Below are 22,376 nucleotides of genomic sequence, written 5' to 3'. Positions count from 1 at the left end.
CCTGAATTTCCATTTTGGTGCCTCTCAGCTTCTGTTTCCTTTTTGACTTCTTAATTGTTCTGCAGGACGTTTAAATTGTTGAGAAGCCCAAAGGTCTATATTATTTCAACTAACTCTGTTTTAACTCCGGAAATTTCTAATAATTCAGTAACTGCTATCAAGTGTTCCATGAGTGTTTTAAAATTAGAAACATTCAGATTATTTTACAGCATAGTTTGCAGACAAGTTTCCAGATGTCTGTAGAATTATGGGAAATACACAGATTTGAAGAATTCCTCCTCTGAATTGACATATGTTCAACGACTGGATTATTGGAAGGACTCCAGCAGTTTTATATCTTTCTGCTTTATACGTGGGAGCTAAAACACCTTTCTTTTGGGTTCATAATCTATTCTATATTTTACTTATTTTGTAGCAAGAAATGGATAAATCAGGTAAGGTTGAAACAGGAATCAATACTCCTGTTGTTCTGTCGGTCTTCTTAGGCTTACCTCATTGAAATACCTGCATCTTGCAATTGCCTATAGAGGCAGAATTTGACTAGTTGGTCTTGATTTAGTGTGTGTTGTGGTATGTATGTATATTCAGATTGCATGAGTCATCTTGTTGAGAATTTAGCTGCTGAAGAGAGGAAATACTCTTAATTTTTTTTAAATGTCCCTACCTCTGAATCCAGCTGGCTTTTTTGTTGATGTTGAAAGTTTGGATTTTTTTTCCATTTCTCTTTGATTTTCTTAAAGTATTTACAAAGTTAAATATCTGGGGCTTTTTTTAGTATTATCTAAGTTCAGAGTTTGGGAAAATTTGATGCTCAGAAATGTGTGTACTGAGGCATGTTCTATGTAATGAGATGTGAATGTTTAAGTTATTTGATGTAAGGTGCATTATTCTGTCTTTCTGACAGTTCTGCTCTCAAATAGATACTGAGAGCAAAGAGAGCCTGAGAAAGCAGTGTGAAACATTATCCTCTTAAGTTTCTTACCTGGTGGTGTGTGATTTTTCTCTTTAATTACACAGTACCCAAATCCTTTATAGAAATAAGATGTACATGGGATAGATCTTGGAAAAATACTTGGCTGATTAACTGCAGTCAGTCTTAGCTGGAAACTAGTGCATGTTAGAGATTATGAAACCAAGTTGGAGTAAGGTAGCTCAGGCACTGGAGACATGGAATACTGACGTTCAAGTAAATCTTTGCTCTTGCAAAGCCCTAGTTTGCTGTGGCTATGAGTAGCTATATATATTGCTTGAATAGCCAATATACCATAGAGAATAATCCATAGCATAGAAGAGCTAGTATACAATGGCTAAGAGAAGCCAGTGCTTCTCTTACTTTAACTGACTCTGGATGTGCTAGCTTAGTTACTGTACATGACAATATCTCTGAAAGGCATTTGGGTTGGAATGAATATTACACAAAAAGAGGCTGTGGATTCTTTCTACACTTCTGAGTTGTCAAAACTTGACTGGAATAGGTACTTGGCGACCTGTGAGGAGGAGTTAGGACTGAGATGACCTGCAGAAATTTTCTCTAATGTTAATTCTTTGTAACTCTAGCTTGAAACCAGGTATTAGTGTTTTGTAGACAAAACTGTCTGAATCATCAATCATTGGAGGAATAATCAAAATTCAAATGAGCAGGTGAGACTTTCCAAATTTAATAACCAAAACCTTTGCAACTTGTTCCATCTGTGGTTGACCTAGAGTCACAGAGTAGTTAAACAGCATTTCAGTCTTGTGCTGAGTGTTCACTTTACTGGGCTTAGTGAGAATATCGGGAATGAGCTGTCTGATGCAAGTGTGGAAATGGTGAGAAAAGGATCTGAAAGAGTGAGAGTGCTTTTAATGCATTGAAGGCTTTTGGGCAGAGAGGGGCAGATAAGGGACTAAGATTTAGGAAAGTGGCATTTGACTGTAGGCTTGGCTAAGGAACAAGGTAAGGTAATGGAATGGGATCAAAGGAAAGAAAATTAAAACCCAGTGAAGAAGGAACTGAGTAGATAATATTCACATTGAGAAGCACTTGGATGTGCAGAGATGCATTGAGGGAGTGCAACTATAATAACGGTTAGTGGATGGAGGCATTTAAAATGGGTACATTTAGTTATATTGACTGATTTGTGACAGGAAACAATGTAAATGGAAAGACAAGTAAAATAGGTCATATCTTTGCATATAGGCCAGTAAAACCAAAAATGCTAGATTAATTTAATGGTGTCTTTTTCTAACATCTCCCTCAGAGTTAAAATGTCTGATTGAAATATGCATCCCTAAACCATCCAGTCATAGTTCTAAAGTTATTTTAGTTGTGATGGCCTTGAAAGTAGTTATTTTGAGCTTATTGCTGCTTGCACAGAAATAGTGTTTCCAGTATGTGAAAATTAACATCTCTTTTATTAACAACCAATCACAGTTGGTAACAAAAAGTTTTTTTTTCCCTACTAATCACACATAAATTTAAGTGAATAGTTTTAGATCTTATGTTTGTTTTAATAGTTAGCAAAGAAATGTATATCAGTGTCTGTTGCTTTCAGAAGCTTGTTTCTGTCATGGGATCTTACTTAATTTACATTCAAACTATGCAGATTTGTCAGATGAAGAGGAGCATTGATCTAAAAACTGAGCCTCTATTTAAGGTTATCTACAATAAAAAGGGTCCATTTACGCATTTTACAAACTTTCCTGTTTAAAAAACATTTTTTTAAAAAAGTAAGGGGCAGCAGCAACTCCTGTTTAATCTGAAGTGTTTCCTAGAGCATGTGAACCTGTTATCCTGTTGCTAACCTGCTACAAGAAGAGTGAGGCTTGACAGGGCTTGTACTGCTCTAGAGTTGCATGCAGTTTGTGATCAGCAAGCTAACGATTTATAACAAGTGGAGAATCTGTAATCTCATTAAAGAAAACAGTTTTGTTTAATGCAGTGATGTATAGTGTGTGGTCAAAAATAGTCATTTTAACATCTGTTCTCTGACATGTAGTGGCCTGAAATGCTGATGCTTCTAAGTTTGAGAGCTCAAGCCTGAACTAGTGATGCTTAATGTATACATTAATCAGTACACAGATTCTTAGACTATATACTAATTTTAGACAGCTGTTTTTAGAAAAAACAAAGGCTCTCTACATATTCTTGTTTTCGAATGTTTTTTTCCTTTGTACAAGTATCACAGAAAATAGTTTTCTTAATAATCATCATAGTAGATAAGACCTTTTTAATCAGTTTCTCATACCATGCTTTGTCTGCTTAAATGTGAGACTGCGAAGGAAATGCTATGTATCTAGTAAATGCTTATATTGAAACTCGACAAACCTCCTTTTCGTGTTTTCATAGAAAATACTAAATTCTTAAAATAATTGATTTATTTCCTAGATAAATCAGATAAATACGATTCTAGAGATGTGGAAAGGCTTCAGCAAGATGATAAATGGGTTGAAAATTATCTTATTTGGCGGCATGACGTTGTGGATGATACATTAAAGATGATTCATGAAAGCTTTCAGTGGAGGAAAGAATATACAGTTAATGGTAAGCTATGATGTATAATGATTTTGATGGTGTATGTTGCTTTCTTACTGAACTACAACTGACTTCTTTATGTAGTTTCATTAAGCACGTTTTAAAAGTTTTGTAAGTACTACAAGAGCTAAGCAAGAACTTGCCTACTCAGTTAAAAAAAAAAATAGAACTGTTGCTTTTTATGTTTACCAGTTCTGTTTCATAGTTTTGTTGTGGTTCCATATGCCTATTGAAAGGTTGTTAAAGAGGAAGGAAGGCAGGCAGGCAACTATTTCTTGTTTTGTCTTTGCGCATTTGCTAGAATGGAGTCCTTAAAAATAGCAAACAACAACAAAACTCACAAAAAACAGGGCTCTGTTTATCATAGCAGCATTGGTAGAATAGATCTGGGTTTTGTGTTGTGAGAAAGTTTTGTAGGTGGAATTTACAGGATTTCACAATCTGAATTAAAGGGTAGAGCAAGAGCAGCTGCAGATATGAGCAAAAATTAACATTTGCAGAATTTTTTTCTTTAGTTCTTATTTCTTCATAAATAGATTTTACTCTGTAGCATGAGAGGAAGAAGATAGCGGAGATTTCAGATGAACTCAATACGTACATTAGTTTGGTAAAGGCCTAGAAAGTGATTTATAAAGACACTTCTATGTTTTGTTGCTAGACTTCTGCATTTTTAAAGTGACTTCTGTTTAGTTACAGTGTTTTTATTAATATGATAACTGAAATAATCATTCATTTGGCTTTGCAGATTTGTCAGAAGCTGTTCTTCCAAAATGGTTATTTGAAAGTGGTACTGTCTATCTGCATGGATATGATAAAGAGGGCTATAAATTATGTAAGTTACACAGAAAATAATATTTTTAGTAATTCATCTTTTTTTTTTGTTTCCAGCATGTTAGCATCTGCTTTGAAAAAATAGATGTAGTAGGTACATATTGGTAACTTTTTACGAAAAAATGAGAAGTTGGTAGCTTTGGGTATCTCTTTGTATCATAGAAGTGGAATGAGGATACTTTATCAGCAGTTTTTAAAAATCATATACCTTTATCCTAATTATAATGCAGGTTTTAACTTTCCTGTTGAAGTACATTGTTTCTATATCTGCTATGGTGAGTGTATGACTAGTATAAATGTTCATTATTACAGTGCATTATCATTGCTTTTCTAGCAGCCAACATTGCATACTTGCAGTGGTTCACAGGAGGTCTGCAATGGTTTTTCTTGGGGTTTTTTTTGTTTCTTTTTTTCTGATCTCATTGGAATATTCAGTAGCAGCATGGACAGCTGAGAACTGTTGGAGAATGAACTCTGTAGCTGCATGATTAACTTCTAGTAATTAAAGAATAAGTTTTTTAGGGAAACAGTGAACATTGCATGAAATGCTTCTGAGGTTTTTAATTGTGTATAGTAGATGGACAATATTATTTTCTAAAAATGAAGCTGTTGTAATATCTTGCATATTTACTTTTAATTAAGCTTAAATTCTGTGAGGCAAAAGAGGTTTTTTAAACAAATCATTCATGAGGCTTTCCAAGCAGTGATCTTTATTTTAAAGTATAAAGAAGTTCTTCAAGAATTATTGGTTACTTTCACATGAGTCCTGTGTTTGAATAGGGGTATGTTTTTGAAATTCTGAACTTGCAGCATCTAGTTAATAAGCTATATTTTTTTAAAAAAGTTTATTTCTTTAAACAAGCCGTAACATTTTTTTTGCAATTGGAAGTAAAAGATATAGAGTAGAAATCTGGTTTTTAGTAAGATTTTTTCAAGTTTAAGGGAGAAAAACATTAGAGTATCTAAAATTCTTTTCAGGGCCTGTCCAATTTTGGTATTGTAGAGGTAGTACCAGAATTGTAAGTTACTCTTCACATTGCTACCCCGAATATTTCTTTTATCACTTCATTGTGTAATCAGTAATTTGGTTTCAGACATTTGTTTAAAGTCTGTTACTTTGAAATACACTTCTTTTCATGGAATAGCTTCTGCATGACTCATTTCTTATTTCAGAAGGGTATGTGGCGGGCTTTCATTTATATAGTGTTGCTCATTTTCTGAATTTTTAAATTTTATTTTAAAAAGGTCTGTCACTTTTTATATAATTCATAGTGTGTATAAATAGTTTTTCAGAACGTATTGACTACAGTGCTGTAGAAAACATAAGAAAAAGAAACATAATTTTCACAACCACAACTGTACTTAGAATATATGCAGAACATAATATAATATCTGAGGACTGTGTGATTTAATTTGAAATTATAGTCTAGGTAAGAAGTGGTCTTTAAATACATGGAAAGTATTTTTTTGCTCAGTTCATTCTGTGCTGTAATTCTTTGTATTTTCAGTTTTTAAAAAGTTTCAGTATATAAAAATGTGAGCAAGGAAAGGGGGAGTGTGTGGAAAGGAATGCAGTTGTTTTTCTGGCTGTTCAGTGGCTACCATCAGTAGAAATGTGCAATATAAAGTCAGAGCTGTTAATAAATTTCAGTGCATCCTGCATAGCTATTTGCATAATAGTAAGAGTTTTTTGTTAATTTAGATCTGCTGTTTCAATTTTTTGTGTTTTTCTTTCTTCTCACAAGTTTGGTTCAGAGTGAAACATCATGTAAAAGATGCTAAACAACAACTTGATAAAAAGAAAGTGGTAGCTTTTTGGCTAGAACATTATTCCAAGAGAGATCATGGAAAGCCCTTAACAGTGGTATTTGACATGTCTGAAACAGGAATCAGTCACATAGTAAGTATTTTTATTGTGTTTTTCTGATTGCTTTCCGAATTATTTAACCTGTGCCACCACAGAAGTGGGAGTCCCTGTGCAGTCCTTGACACCTAAATAACTTAACAGTTGCTCACATCAGTGATATGTTGGATTCCTTCCTGTGACATGAGCAGTTTCTGAAATATTTTATTACATATTAAACTTCAAGTCTTGTGCAGGATACTGAAAACTTGCTTTTAGTTTGGTGACTGAGCCAAAGTGCTTGTATGTAGTAGTTGCTCACCAGTCAGTCGTCATGGATGACAGTAGTAGAACTTGGTTCTTAAGCACCCAAAAGTCAATAGGCCAAGCCTTTTATTGTAAGTACAGTTGCCGCTGCTTCTTCAACACCTCCATTTTCATTGTAATCATCTTCTTTGGATGAGTCAGCCGACAGTGAAGGAAAAATAAGGCAAAAGTGAAGCATTAAAACCCTTCGATGCAGTGGCTGAGATCTTTGAGAGTGATATGTTCTGACAAGTCAGCATCTTCAGTTGACAATTCTGATCCTGGTCCTGCCTCTCTCTATCCCCCATGCTGTGTATGCTTTCCCTGTCTATTTAAATATTTCTTAAGTCCCTGCATGTGTGTCTCCCCACTCACTGAGTTTTGTTGTGAAGTTAGCTGGATGCAAAACAGCAATTCATCAAGTAGGCATTGCTTTCAGTATTCATATTAGCCAAATATAGCCCAAGTCTGTCTTTTCTCTTGCTAACAAAATGTTACTACAATGATGAGTGAAGAAGTCTGCATGCTTGTTCCTGTGTACAGGGTGTCTGAATTTGGACGGATGTGAAACTTCTAAATTGTACGCCTGTCTATCAGACTCAAGCTTATACTTACTCAGGATTAGTATCTTCACCTCCTTTTTCAGTTCGTTATCCAACCTGTCAGCTTTACTGAAGACTGCCTCCTCTAAGCTTGACCTTACATAAACAAGAAATTTCAACTTTTCATTTAGGAGACAATTCTCTTATCACATTTTTTAAATTCTCATCTCTTTTTTTAAAATGCATTTCTAGATGTTCCTTAGGATGACAAAATGAAGGAGGAACAGTGTAGCTTAGCCACTTCTGGAAAAGGGATGATTTTTCAAAAAGTTACAATTAGATAAGAAAATTCTAATTATTTTAAGAGTAGGATTTCACCTTTGCATTGGGCACAATCGTAGAATTGAATCACTTAAGAAGCCAAGAGGGGTTATACTAGTTTAGCACACTATCCAGAAAACTATTTCCCACTTGTACAATAACTTACCAAATTCAAAGTTTCATAAATTTTAAAACCACTTCAGAATTAAGAGCTTGAAGTTCCATGCTCTAGGTGTTTGGAAATAAGCATTAGGAAAATTCCATATCAATTAGTCATGTCAGGTCAGTAGTTTACTTTGGGAATAACTTCAGGAAGTTTTGGTCTCAGTACTTTCTTCTCTTTCTCAACACTTACTTGCTTGCATGTTGTCGTCTGGGCTTTTTCCCATTTTTAATACATCCTTTGCTACTATGACTGTGCCTTAGTTGGATTTGGGTGTGTCTTATTAAAATTTCCTGGTCCAAAATCTGCTGTTGCTGTAGAGCAAAAGTTGTGGTTAATTTCTTGGTCACTAGAATTACTTAGAACTAAGTGGACTGGTGTAATCTTTGTTATATGTTGTCATCTTTACAGTGAGTCTTTAAATACACCAGATCTGGAGGTTTTTTGGTGATCTGCTTTAGGTATGAGCAGGTTGTGTACAGCTTCATCTACAGTTCCTGTTAATACAGTCTGAACAGTACACTACTACTACCGGTAGAACTCGGTCTGGTTCATAGTATAGGATGAAGCTGTAGCTTACTTATTGGTTGAGATCCTCTTCTGAAATGATAATGTGTTTTTTGAACTTACATAGATTTAAGAATGATTGTATCTTGTGGTGTTTCTTCCTTTAGGTCTGGTTTTCTATCTATTATCTTTATATCGAAAACATCTTTTAAGATTTGCTTTGTAGAATCTTGTGTAGAAGATTAGAACAGTATCATCTGCATTTTTACTGATCCTCAACTTAGACAACCTAAAATCAGGACTGGATTTTTTTGAAGGGTGGGGGGGTGACAACATTTCAGTAATTTTAATGTAGATAGATGAAAATCTACAGAGTTCTGTCATTTTCTCCAGCTGAGTTTAGTAAAGTACATTTTTAGCACCCACTTCCAGGAGCAGAATCTAAGCTGTTTTAGATTGAAAGATGGAGATCTTGCTTATCATTACATATTTGTAGATTTAAGCTAATAACTGAAAATCTCATAGATTATCTAAAAAAACACAAAGCACCAAACTTTATTTCTGTAGATTATTGAAACTTTCCTTAGCAAATGCCATGCTGTCCTGTTATTCTTACAGGAATGGCTAAAATTTGTCTTGTTCTTCCTTTTTTTTTTTTTCTTGGTATGATGGGAATGCATTTAAATATAGGCAGAAAAGAAAAAAAGCTTTGTTCTGCCTTTTCCAGGCACTATGATTAATGTTGCATTAGGACCTTGCAGCTGTGCAGTACAAGGCCTCAAGCCTTTGAGAAGATGTTTTGACAAATATGGTGTAATTCAGTTTTGCAAGGCAGGATTGGTGCTCTTACCTATGCCTTGGCAGCTGTCTTTTAATACTTTTAAAGATACTGAAGCCATGGCTTTATATAACAAGAATATGGGATTGCAGTAATCTCCTGAAAATCAAAGCAACTTGCTTCAGAATATGCTCAATAAAACTCAAATCAACTTCTTTCCAGTGTCTTTGAGACTCCCAGAGACACAGTCTTGGCACATACTCTCTGTAAGTGTCTCATTGTACAGTCTTGCTTTGTAGTTAGTACACTTATCACCAAAAAAGAATATTTTTTTAATGACTGTAGCCTTGTAGAGTAACTTATAAATTTTATCCTAAAAGAACTTGGATTGCTGAGTTCTTTTCCAGAGCATGCTATGTTTGTTTCTTCCATTGCTATGGATATGTACTCTGTCAGCTTTTATCACTGATATGCAGCCAGGTAATTCTGGTACCACATGCCTTGTTGCATCAGTTCAGATACCTGGAATAGATCCAGTTCTTGAATGGTCTGCTGAAATCTGTACTTCTAATTCCAGATTTTCATTAAAACAGGGGATCCATCCTAATAATTTGGCAGTGCTGCTTTTGGATAGGCAGCAGAGTAAAGAGCAGCATCCTCATTAATTCACAGGAGATTCTAATCATTGCTTGGAAATCTTATCACTGTGTTTGTGCTATTAAGTGACAGATACTGCATTCCATACAAGCAACAGCCAGTTGAGATAAATGCTTCTATTAAAGGCTACCTTCTTTCTCAATCTTTCAAATAGTTTCTAGTTACCGAAGCTACTAATAAAGCTTTCAGGTTGTGAATAATCCTCTTATACAGAGTGTTGCATTTTGTTTTGTTTTTTTTTCTTTCTCTGTCCACAAATGTGGTAATAGTGTGTTTACATCACTTTAGGAGCATGTTCCCCATAGCATTTTTACTGTTACGGCAGGCTTTGCATCCTCCATAAGCAATATAGTTTGTACTATTTCTGAAAGTCTACTTTTGTAGTAGTGGTCATACAAGTACTCATGGCAGGCTTTCCACTTCAGTAACTTTACTGTGGTATCTCTTACATTATTATCAATATCTGTTTCATAAAATGTCTTTTTTGCCCTTTGCTGTTTAGTCAGTTCTTTTATATGTGAATTTTGCAATGGAGGCTTGACTGTACTGTTACTGTGTGGCTGCTCATTGGATGGAAGCACTCTGAAAATGGGTGGTATACCAGCAATGCTTTGAATGCTGCCTCTGTCCACGGTTTCTCTGCATACCACAGACTATGACTAAAACCAGATTATTTTAAAAGGAAAACTTAGAGTTTTTTCTCTGGAAGATCCTGAGTCCAGTAATACATTGAACAACATGCAAGATAAATTACTGAAAGGAAATTTTAGTATGTTTAGTGTTCTCTGTTGTAAAGCTTTAAGAATAATCTGTCAAGTTCCTTTAGGGTTAAAGGTTTATTTTTTCCATGTATCTTTCCATTACAGCTGTTAATACTCTACAGTAGTTTAGTCACTTAATGCATTAATAATAGATCTTCTGACTTCTTTGTCATATTGTAAAGCTAAGTTTGACAACAATCCTGCAGCAGTTTAATGAAGTGAAAAGTATTGTATTGAATTTGGATGATGTTTGTAGTGTGTGTAAAATTTCAATAAAGATTATTACAATACAGGTATCTTGTGCTATTCAATAAATTCTTAGCTTAACTAAGCCTGTATTTCTAATGTTTAGGTTTACGTTGCGCTTATTCTGTGCTTTTATTTTAGGACTTGGATTTTGTTCGGTTTATTGTCAACTGTTTTACAGATTATTATCCAAATTTCCTCAGTAAGTATTGTATCTTAAACACTGTAGACTTATGTAATAAGAACACTTCATAATATTGGAGATGATGGGGAAAAACACATTTGCATGTGTTTTTTGTGGTAACTACATGGAATACGTGGATGTTACAGATTCAAAATATTTTTGCTCGTAAGTCAGCACAGATTTGTATTGTATATAAACTTTAATAAAAAAATCAACTGTCTTTTTGGGAAATAAGAATCTTAAGACTTACTTTTACAGATTAAAAATTACATAAGCATCTAGTAGACTAAATTGGCTTGTTTCTTTTGCTCTTTGTTACTTGGGTAGAAGCTTTACAAGCTTGCGTGACAGCTTGTATCCTTTAGGAGTCTTCAGGGCATAAAGAATGAATGCCTGTAGAAAATTTTAGGGAGTGGTGGTTTACTCTGAACAGATTTAGGCATGTTTTTGTGCACACTTAGAAAAACATGCATACTTACCTGCTAACTTTTTTATGGATAGGCAAACACTGTGTAGGTTTCACCAGTTCATCTTTCGTGAGTTATAAATTTTAGGTGAAAATAGGTCTATGAATATTGAAATTCTGTACAGCAGCTGCTTAAACTCTGCATGTTAGTTTTCAGCTTGCTGATCAAAGTTCAAAACTTTGATCAAATCTCAAACTTAAAGGTAAGTGCAACAGTATGGTTTTGTTTCTTTGACATTAAAGAGAAAAACTCAGGACACTTCTGTGTCCAAATACTTACCTTTCAGGCATCTCTGCTAAAACAAAGACATCTTGGGGAAAAAATGTAGATGCTTGAAGACTCTTAACCATTTGCTTCTTTGGGAAGATAAGGTGCCAAATATAGCTGTTAAACTTCCTTTGCCACTCAGTAGCTGCTTTTCTAGGTCAGGTTGAGATCTTATCTTTCTCTGCCTTATTTGCAGTGATTACTTATTAGTAACAGTATGTCAGGAAAGTAGTATCCTAGAGAAGTATATGAACAGTGTATAACATAAAATTTTATTAACTGTTTTCCAAGCAAACAGTTAATGCCTTTGTATAGCAATAGAAATAGGTTTATACATGTTAAAAATAATTATATAAAATTGCTTCTACAAGGAAGTGAACGTGGAAGTTTCTAAAAATGTGTGTTCCCTTTATATGTGACCGTTACTGCTGTGCTTCTCAGAGAAATATGTAACACTTGGTATTCAGACTATTTCCTTTTCTTCTGTCTTTTCAGCAAAGATAGTGATCTTTGAAATGCCATGGATAATGAATGGTGAGTTGTTTAGTTTGCTTTTTTAAATCATGATAACTTTTTAAAATTAGTTGAATAAATAGGAAGTGTTTTTCTGCTTTGTGTAGATAAACCTGAATGGTGAGACTATTAAGCATACATCTTCAAATCTGTCACTTTGTAGGTTGCATGCTTCTTGTTTTCCTTCTACCATTGTGTTTTGGATCATACTCTAAATGGAGTCCATATTCATCCTGTCATCTTTAAAGTTTGGTAGACCTTGATAAATTGTCTTTTCCTTTAATGTTTCCCACTGTAGTCCTTTCAAAGCTAGGTCTGTTCATGATTTAGGAGTACTGTCATTAACAAAGAAAGGACACTTATAACCAGTGAAAAGCTAGAATACACAATTTAAGACAGATGCCTGACACGGAACACTGATACTGTTACGTATGTTTTGATGTGTGTATTTCAATAATTGTCTTTAATTATAATGTACACGTTAAACATGTTTTGCCCTTATTTTTACCATATAAATATAAATTTTTATGATGGGTTTATATTTTTCTGTATATTCATGTTCTGCCACCACTGAAATAAGTATGGTGTTTGAAAATACTCTGTGGGTCTAAAAAAAGTGTCCTTTAAAGCAGCAAAACATGTCAACTAGGAGAAGTGTAAATGTACCTTTCCCAACCTCCCTCACTCAGATTTGGAAATATTATTGCTTTTATCCCCTTGCTACTTCCTGAGCTAAATTCCAAGACAACAAAACTGTCGTTTGTTAAATGAAAGATACGCTTTCCATGGAAGTCTGTGGTCTATTAGCATTCATCTATAGAAAACTGTATGTCCATAAAGTACTTTCTCTGTAAATAATACTCTTTTCCTTGCACTGTTTATCCCTATTATAGTAGATACTTTAAGAGTAGGTCCTGCCATGTCTAACTGGTTGTAGCTCCCTTGTGTTCTGTAAGGGTTGCAAAACCCCATCCTGACAACTTATTATACCTTTTTTTTTAAAGCTGCTTTTAAAATTGTGAAGGGTTGGCTTGGCCCAGATGCAATAAGCATGTTAAAGTTCACAAACAAGAGTGATGTACAGGAATACATCAGTGGAGAATATCTGCCACCTCACATGGGTGGAACTGTAAGTATATTAACGGTTCATGGTCCTTTTGTGTTAGATTGAAACACACCTATATAAATTACATATGTGGCATTGAGAGTTGGCACTTTATGCATGTGAAACTTCTTGAAATTGTTCTGCCAATGATAATTTGTAAATCGCATTAGTATAACAAGGATTAACTTCATGAGAATTTGATATTTGGCAGTCTTAAATACAGATTTTTTTTTTCAGAATCATTCATTCACTTCCAAATCACTGGAAACCACTTAGTTTTTTAGCCCTTTAAAAAGAAAATCCATTTTAAGTATCAGTCTTCCTTCTACACATTTCGACCCCCCTACCTGATGAATTAAAGATTATGTGTTGGTTTATGAAAGAAGTTCTGTGAACTGAAAATAGGTTTCATGGCCCTCTGAGATTTTTTTCATCCTGCTCCAAAGATATGATTCAGTAAAGACCATCATATTGCAGTTATTTTTCCTTTGTTGTCTCTAGGGCTATATTTTAAGACATGGTTGCAGAAGGCTCTCTTTAAAGAATATATTAATGCTTCAAGGAACATGCTACAGTCCAGTATCACTTTGACAGAACCTGGATCCTATTCTAGTGCCATCTAAATAGAAAAACAGCACAAGCCTCTTGTGCAACAGGTTTCGTCTTTCACAGAGCTAGTAAATCAGTTTGTATAATCTTTATAATAGAATTTTTGGAAAGAGGATCTTTTTCCTTTAAAATTTCTGTAGACCATTTATGGTAATGGAATAAGCCCACTCTAGAGGAGTTATTTTTACCTGTTGTTTTCCATTTCTTTCTGAAGTGTTTTTAAAGCTATGGCAGTAACAATATGGAGAAAAGGAAGACTGCTTCAGCAATGGTAGGAGAGGCTGTATTCCTTTGTATATAAACTGAAGGTTCTGGTAGCCAGAACATATGAAACTTGTTTTGGGAGCAGAGACTGAGTTACCTTGTTTCTTACTTGGCTGAAAGTAGCAGCCTTTTGAAAGTGCTTTTGCACAAGATTCTTGAGGAAAAGGTAGTATCTTCTTTCTCCATGGAAAATTGCTGCCTAAACTCCCCAGTCTTTTATATAAGGTGCACAAATGTATGTCTTTTTCTTATAGAAGGTTTGTCTTGGAGAACTTGTTGAAGTTGCCCAAAACAGATTTAGGAGTAAGGTAATAATAAGTAATAATAAGCAGTCTGGAAAACTAGGGTTAGGTGCTCAAAAGGCACTTGCTAATTGTTTTTGTTTAGTAGTAAATGTAAAGTAAGTTAGTGTTTTCCTGGATTCCCAATACGTTCTGTCTCACATCCTACCAGTTCCAACTCTGTTAATGGTGGAACAGTCCAGATCTTAAGGCATAAATGTTTTTGGCTGACCAGGAAGATTCATTGCCTCTTCAATAACATTTTGTGCAGGATTGATGTACATACAGTGTACACCTTGATACAAGACATGTGGGGTTTTAGTTTATATATTTGCCCAGCTTTCTTTGTCAGAGATGGGTAATTCATCCTTGTTAAATCCAAGTTTCTCTCCACTGGTGCCAATATTGAACAATGTGTGCAATCAGAATGCTGGTACTTTAAGGACCTAAAGGACAAGCTTTATAGGATATTGCTTGAGCCAGTGGATACCTGTTTCGTTCACCTAAAGTTGTGTGATTGTTGCTTCAGCCTGAAGAATAAGAGAAATTTAGGCTTTGATTATAGATTAGCAGAAAGTATGCTGTTTTGTTCAAGTTTTCCTTGAATGCCCCTATCTATTTTTCCCCCCCCTAACATCACATTATTCTTTGTTTTGAGAAAATATACTTGCTTACAGAGAGCTCTGTTGAAACACTTCTTAAGTGTCTGCTGATAGCATAGTTTGGAAACTGTGGGCACAGCTCAAGTCTGCCTTACAGGAGTCAAAACGATGTTATTTTATTTTCTTCCTCCACTGGAAAAACTGACAGGCTAATTCAGTTTACTTGGGGTTTAAAATTGTTTGAAAATGTAGTAGGAATAGAGACTCCTGTTTAAATGCTGTTTCTAACATGAGATATAATAAAACTATTTTGCGAATGTTAAGAGTTTTTAGTTAGCAAAAAATGTTTTTCCTTATCCTCCAATAGAGAAGATACTTTTACTGAAGAAGCATTGAGAACTTAGGTATGCTGCTTCTGCATGACGTGGGTGTCTTGAATAAAGTCTTTATCTTGATTTGGCATTCTAAAGACTGAGGTCTGAGTTACAGGATGTGTTAAAGGTCCACATGCTAGGTTAAACTTGAGGGATTGTTTGGGGTTGTTTTAAGATTTTGTTTATTGTTGGAGTTTTTGTTATGTTGTTATTTGGTTGGGTTTTTTTTGGGGGGGTGGGTTGTGGTTTTTTTAACTGTGGCTATTTTGAAACTACAATACGAAGAACAACTGAAGTTTTTCATCACTTTTGAAACATTCTATAGTAATAGCTGTCATAAGTATTTGAACCACGTTTCTTAGAACTAAGAACAAAACTTCAACGTTAAGACTCCAAATGCTGTTTCTTGATAGACTAGATTATGCAGTTCTGTTGTAACTCAAAGTAAAAGCAGTAGGTACAGTTTAGTGACTTCATTGGGTGACTATTTGTCTATCAATAATTATTATGCCTATTGGTAGTGTCAGCTTTCTGCACAGGGACCAACTTAAAATGGAAAAGGGAAATATACAAGTCACGTGAAATAAACAAAATTGATAGTATTTCCATTTAAAAATATACTAGAGAAGATACTTCTCATCCTTCTAAATAACTGGTCCTTTAAAAATCTCCTTATATCTTAGGATTCTTTCAAGTACAGCTATCCTCCATTGGTTGATGATGATTTTCAAACTCCTCTGTGTGAGAATGGGCCCATTACTAGTGAAGATGAGCATGAAAGTAAGGAAGAGATAGATACCAAGGAGACTGGGGAGCTGAATGAAGAACAAAACCATAATCAGAAAAAGGTATCTAACTCTGAAGGTTGAGGCAAGACTGTTTAAATGGTTACAAACTGGAACAGGAGGCATATAATTTGTTTCTTGTCAAGCTTTTCTTTGTGTTTTGGTGATTTTTTTTGTTTACTTTTTTCTACTCTCCAGTCTGACAAAAGAATGCAGTAATGATATGAAAATTATACTTGCTGTGTCAATCTTGCTGCTTAGTCTACTAAGACCAGTTTTGTGCTGTTGAATCAGTAAAATGTATATCAGATATTTAGTGTATCTCTGGAATATAGTGAATTGTACAGTAAAATTTAAAAGGTTTCTGTGTTTTGTTTTCACAGGTTATGTCTTTCTAGCTTGTTCTTTTTTGATCTTGGGATATCTAGTGGTGTACATCTTCAAATGCATCTAGTTTTCTCAGATGCTCAAGTCAATATGTACATGAGAAAATACTAAGTTAAATATTTATATTTTACTGGATGCTGATTTGTTTTCTTAAATTATTGATAAAATTTCAACATACAGAAGTTTTCATTTAGTCTCAGGAAAAAATTGTATCCCTAATCCATCAATCCTGTTTTACAATATGATCTTCCTGCAGTGGTGTTTATCTGGAAATATAAAGGCATTGTTTTACGGAAGTCCATATGAAGTGATACTTAGGAATATGTCAGTGCGGTATCGCTCTTGAAAATAGGAGGAGAAATCTGAAATTCAGCAATCTAGTGCTATAATTATTTTTGGAATGTGAATTGCAAAACTTGTTTAATGGAGTACCATACTTTGTATTATACATCCAGTTTCATTTACTGGTTTAAGTCTGGCAGAATGATTTGAAACACGCAGCTCACTTTACGTAGTCCAACTGTTCTGTGCAACTTGGCCAGCTATTCAAAAAAAGATAATTTCACTGACTTAAACATGAAAACAAAGCATTACATACACTAGTGACCTCCTGACCATTGGACTCAGTAGCTTGTTTTAGTTGTAGCACATCTTCCAAACTCTAATGTTCAGGGAAACATGGAGAAATCCTGTTGGCTTTGGTGCCTAATAGCCTCAGTGTTTGTTTTTAGCTTACTTGGCTGACTTCAGCTTTCTGCTTATGGTATTTTTTTTACTTTTTTCAGTCTTAAAAATAATGATATGGTTTCTGGTATTTTCTTTTATACAGTGTAATCAAGCTGCTACTCAGTCTTTTCAATGAACTAAGATTGACAGTTATGCTTATCATATATCAGTTAAGATTAGAGCACATTTAAGGCCTTACCTTTAGCATACTTTTAAAATTTCAGACCATATCTCCTTGTTATTGGTACAATTTCTGTAAAAAGTAGATTTATTTTTTTGGGGCCTCAACTCACTATTCTTATGTTCACATATTTAGGAAAAATACTTGCTATTTCTTTCATAGGAAGTACAGCATTGTTTGGCACTCCAATGTTGTGTCCTTTTCCAAAATGTGTTTTTCTTTTTTCTTTTTTGTCTCAATGATTAGCTTTTTTTTGTTTCTAAGTTATTTACTTGGCTGTATCTAAATATAAATATTCAAATATTTCTTTAATAAGGCCAGCTTCCAAACCAACAGATTCCAAGTGATCTTTGAGTTATCCTTGCCTTCATTATTATTTACTGCACAACTGGTCTTTATAAGCAGACTCTTGTCATCATTAAGAATTCCTTTGATTTATTTTGTATATGTATGCCACCTCTTATCCCATAGAAGTGCCTATTTCTTTCCACAGAGTAGAAGGAGCTACAAGTGATAAACTTGGTTATTAAGTGCCTGTCCTGTAGATGCCTGCATTTGGCAAGAAGGACTCCACCTTTCATGTGTACTATAGTAGTATTTTTGCTGGTAATTTTAATTAGATTTATGTAGAATAAAGCACAACACAACTAGTACAGTGTATTTACACACTAACCTTTTACTATAACTAATTATAAAAAAAAACACACCAAACAAAATCAAATTGCTGTGTGGTTTCTTTTTATAAAACCTATTTTCTATAAATTTTTTATTTCTTTCATTCCCATACTTCCAAGTTTGCATAAAATAAATTGTCTCCATGTCTTCTCTCTATTTTAAGTGGAATAAAAAACAAGCAGACTTTTCAGCTAGCTGATCTTGAGTCATGATATCACTATTTTTTTCAGTCTTGTCTATCCTCTCCACCCCTGTTTTGCACTTAATTCCAGAGTTCTTTCATTTTTTATACTAAGATGTGTCTAAGCCTGCTGACATGTGTTTTCTTAATGTAATTGAGGAAAACCAGCAGAACCAAAGGTATCTGCAGTTCTGGGTGCAGCAATTCAATCATGCTTTTAAATTCTGCAGTACTTCAGAATTCCATCTAAAAGCAGTGAAGATCAGTTTTGCAGCTCTGCAATACAATAAAGCGTGAAATTGTTATTGTGTTTTCTGTTCAGTGTTGCAGTGGTTGTATTAGAGTGTCTGTTTTAATTAAAAAGTTTTGCAGTGGAAGAATAACATCAGTGCTTTATAATCTTAAATATTTGAGGTACTATAATTTAACATGTCTGGAGTTTTCAAAAATAACCAGCTTGGGCATCAGGAGAACACATGGAAAAAAATAAAGCAGCATTTTTTGTTCCATGCATGTTTAATATATTATGTAACTGCTATAAGAAATCACTCAGTGAACTTCAAGCAACTTCAGGGAATTGAATGCATTTTAAACTTGGTCTATAATATATAAATTGTTCAAATAAGCCTCCTCATATTATTTGAAATACCTGCATGATTCTGTAATGTGTGTAATCCAGGTTTCTAGTTAATCATTATAACTGTCATTTTTACTCAGATGAATTCTGTAGAACAAATTTCCAAATCAGAGGAAACTGACAAAACAGAGTCCAAACCAAAAAATGCAAAGAAAGCATTAACTACTTTTAAAGGACCTTTATTACATATCAGGTAATAATAATTTTCTTTTATATTTTTTTTTACAATGTGCATTGGACACTTGAGTACTGAACTAGTTGAGACTATTAGAGGAAAGCAATAGTTAAACATTCTCCTAAGAATGATTTTTACAAAACTCAATTTTTCTGGTTTTACATGTTTTTAATGAATCTTGGTGTCGCTGTTGGCATGCTTTTTGTACTAGTTGGTAGGTTTATATTTCATAGAATTGTAGAAGCATTTCATGGTTTCATTTATATTGAGAAATTGTCATTGGTTTTAGTTAGACCTGTGCTCATCTGTAATGAAAGCAATGATTTGACATTGTCTGTGATTGTCATTGGCTTAAAAAACAATGTGTTTCTTAAGACAGCTTTTGCTGTTAAATCTTGTGTAAATTATTTCAACTTGATGGTGTAGATGTCTACACACGTAGTTTGCACCAGTTAATCACAGAATCATTGAGGTTGGAAGAGACCTCTCAGATCACGAAGTCCAACTGTCAACCCAACCCTACCATGGCCACTGAACCATGGCCTGAAGTGCCACATCCACCACTTCTTGAATCCCTCCAGGGATGGGGACTGTACCACCTCCCAGGGCAGCCCCTTCCAGTGTTTGACCACTCTTTCAGTAAAGAAATGAATGGGTGCAATTTATTTAATGTGGGGAGTGCTCTGAATAAATGGCATATCTACTCAGAAGATTTTGTCATCCAACGTGCTTTTACATCTTGCAGTGAATCTGCTTTTTATCACTAAACTAGGGGAAAAAACCACCAATTAGCCAATATAGTTTTTTCTTTTCAGTGCCTTTCATGTTAAGATGCTTGTTGGGAAAATGATGTAGATGTTAACTTTTATTTTCACTTCCAGTTTGCTATTAGATGAATGAAGAAAATATCTAATTTATAGGTAATTCCTTAGCTAACTTTAAGTGCTGTACTGAATCAGTTTTGAAATGAATTTGAATAATGATGTGCTCGTTAGTGTAAAAAATTTTGTATGTGTCATTTTCCTGGTTTTGAAACAGAATTATCTTTATAGTCCTTCATGTGCTAAGACCTCATCGGTATAGGCTTAATTTCTTGTATGGCAGGACACAGAGTACAGAACTGTGATTTTTAAAGAATGTCTAAACTTTCGTGTCCTGAAGACAAAGGAAGCTGTGTTGTTCCATCCACTTCTTAAGAAACAAATCAACAAAAAAACCCCAACCAAAAAAAATACACCAACCACAACCCCCACACAAGCTGTGCCTTTTATTATCTTAAAATATTTTAAGTTCCACCATTGAATGGAAGTGTTGGAGTCCACTATTGAGGTCTTGCTGTCATGGAAAATAAAATACTGATGTCTCCATTGTTCTTGCTGTTTGTTTGGTGTGGGTTTTTTGTTGCCTCCCTTCACCCCCTCCCGTTTTTTAAGTAAACTCTTGACAGTATGTGCAGCTGTTGCTTTTTATGAATATTCAAACTCTGTAGGAGCTAGAATGAGATTTTCTTTCCCTGGAATCTTTGTCAGGACACTGAACTGACATTTATTGAACTGATAATATGTAGTGCCACTTTAAGTAATCACAGGCACCCATTTCAAACCCTGTAAGCTCTGCCAGTATAATTAGGTGGTATCCTTGCTGATAGCAGCATTGCCCTGTGAAGGGAGCAGCTGAAGACCTGAGCAGGAAGCTGAGGCAGAGCAGCTCTGGTACCATGCAGTCCCCAAGAACCGGCAGCCTTTTCTGTGCCTCTCATTGCTGCTACAGCAGACCCAGTGAGGCCTCCTTAGACCCCTGCAGGGACATCCCTTACCTGATGCTGCTTAGTGCTTGTTGGCTCTGGTGTGTGACCAAAGCTGGGTGCTTGTGCTCTTCTGTTTTTCATTTTTGTAGTCATACTCTGTAATCATTTGTCTCCCTGGTTTAAACCACCATTCTGTTTGCCTTGCATACCTTACTGTGAAAGACTGGTCTTTATTGGCCTTCCTCCATAAATGAATATACTTAGTAAGACAAAAAAGCAGCAGTTTACTTGTACGGTCTGGTAGAAGACTAGCTCATGTTGTAGTGTATTTCGAGACAATTTCTAGTACAAGCTGAAAGGGTTGCCCCGTACACATCAGAGTAAAGAAAGTAGTAGCTATTTAAAAAGCACCCCACCCTTCCCACAAATACGTGCCACCTACCCTCAACACTATGGAACTGGTTGATTCTGCACACAACAAGCATACAGCAGTGGCCCTCAAACCCGATTTCTTTTAAGGCTGATTGTTGGTTTTTTTTTCTTCAATATCTGCAGTTGGTAGGTGAACAAGAAATATCAGTCTCTGGCAAAATGATTCTTTTCTTGATCAGTTTTTGGGGCTTGTTTTGATGGTAGTTTTTGCTTTCCTGTCTAAGTTAATCTTGCGATTGCTGTAACACATAGCTGCAATAGTACAGTGTTAAGATAACCAAAATACTTTGTACCTACAACTCTTCCTTTCACTGCTGTTGTTGGCTGTTGAAGTTGAGAATCTGGAAACAGGAAAAGAAACCTGAGAGGAGAAGAGAAGGATAGAGTTACCCTATTAATCTGTTTTAAACTCAACAATTTCTTGCTTTCTGCCTCACTTAGCACACTTCCTTCTTCCCCACCCACAAGAAATAAAATTTCCATAGAAATAAAATTTCTTGTCATTGTGGACTGTAATGCATTGTAAAACATAGCACCCCACACGCACACCATTGGGTTCCTCACAAAGCATGGGGGTTCAGGCTTGCCCTGCAGCATCAAGAATTTTTCTCAGCTAATACATTAGTTTGGTTAAGTGACAGGAAAAAGAAGGATTGGTACTATGAAAGGAGATCTTCTGAGGAGGATGTCAACCTAACATGAAATTGGCATTATAAAAAAGAGAGAAGGGGGGGGGGGAACATTACACATTTTTTGAAAAAGGCTTACTGTCAAAAGAACACGCAGTTGCGTAGCCCTATGTTTTTTTGTGTAATCTGAATGTTACGTACTGAAAGAAAACAGATTTTCACTTGTTACTGAGTTTCCTCTCAACTTTGTATTATGTGAGCATGCCCTATTTTTTGCCTAGTTAGCCTTCATTTGAATGCTTATTCTGAAATGACGTGTTAGATACAGTTTAAAAGAATTCATGCATGACTCTCCTAATTGCAAAAGATAGTAAAAACAAGCAATAACTTTATTTATACATGTGTCTCCAGAAGCACATGAAGACTGACTCATACGTTCAAGTGAAGTTAGCTGTAGTGGTTAAAATTATTGCCACTTGCAGATACCTGCTAGCTCCTTTCATGTGTGCACTATACTTGTTGCAAGGCTAGATGGAGGAAGTGGCAGTTACTTCCTGTCTGTAACACCTTATAGTCTTCAATATTACCATAAATTAAAATGAAGCACTCCTCCCTTAACGTACTGCTCTGATGCAGTGACTCACGTGACTGTATGTATCTGTTGGCTATTTCTGCTGTTGCAGATG

The 22,376-nt window shown here is 35.0% G+C and overlaps 1 protein-coding gene across 1 annotated transcript in view; it reads left to right on the top strand.

The window, feature by feature from the left end:
• MOSPD2 (motile sperm domain containing 2) overlaps positions 1 to 22,376 on the top strand; it is a 32,228-nt gene that overhangs the window by 5,486 nt on the left and 4,366 nt on the right. Inside the window, exons 2-9 of the mRNA XM_010190524.1 lie at positions 3,368 to 3,523; positions 4,260 to 4,346; positions 6,091 to 6,245; positions 10,611 to 10,671; positions 11,883 to 11,921; positions 12,905 to 13,029; positions 15,819 to 15,983; positions 18,788 to 18,900. Of these exons, the coding sequence (XP_010188826.1) occupies positions 3,478 to 3,523; positions 4,260 to 4,346; positions 6,091 to 6,245; positions 10,611 to 10,671; positions 11,883 to 11,921; positions 12,905 to 13,029; positions 15,819 to 15,983; positions 18,788 to 18,900 (791 nt within the window). The 5' untranslated portion in view covers positions 3,368 to 3,477. The remainder of the gene's footprint in view (positions 1 to 3,367; positions 3,524 to 4,259; positions 4,347 to 6,090; positions 6,246 to 10,610; positions 10,672 to 11,882; positions 11,922 to 12,904; positions 13,030 to 15,818; positions 15,984 to 18,787; positions 18,901 to 22,376) is intronic.

Source organism: Mesitornis unicolor, unplaced genomic scaffold (assembly GCF_000695765.1).
Source record: "Mesitornis unicolor isolate BGI_N332 unplaced genomic scaffold, ASM69576v1 scaffold20828, whole genome shotgun sequence".
Taxonomy (NCBI): domain Eukaryota; kingdom Metazoa; phylum Chordata; class Aves; order Mesitornithiformes; family Mesitornithidae; genus Mesitornis; species Mesitornis unicolor.
The sequence above is the reverse complement of the archived record's forward strand: the minus strand, read 5'-3'. Positions and strand labels throughout refer to the sequence as shown.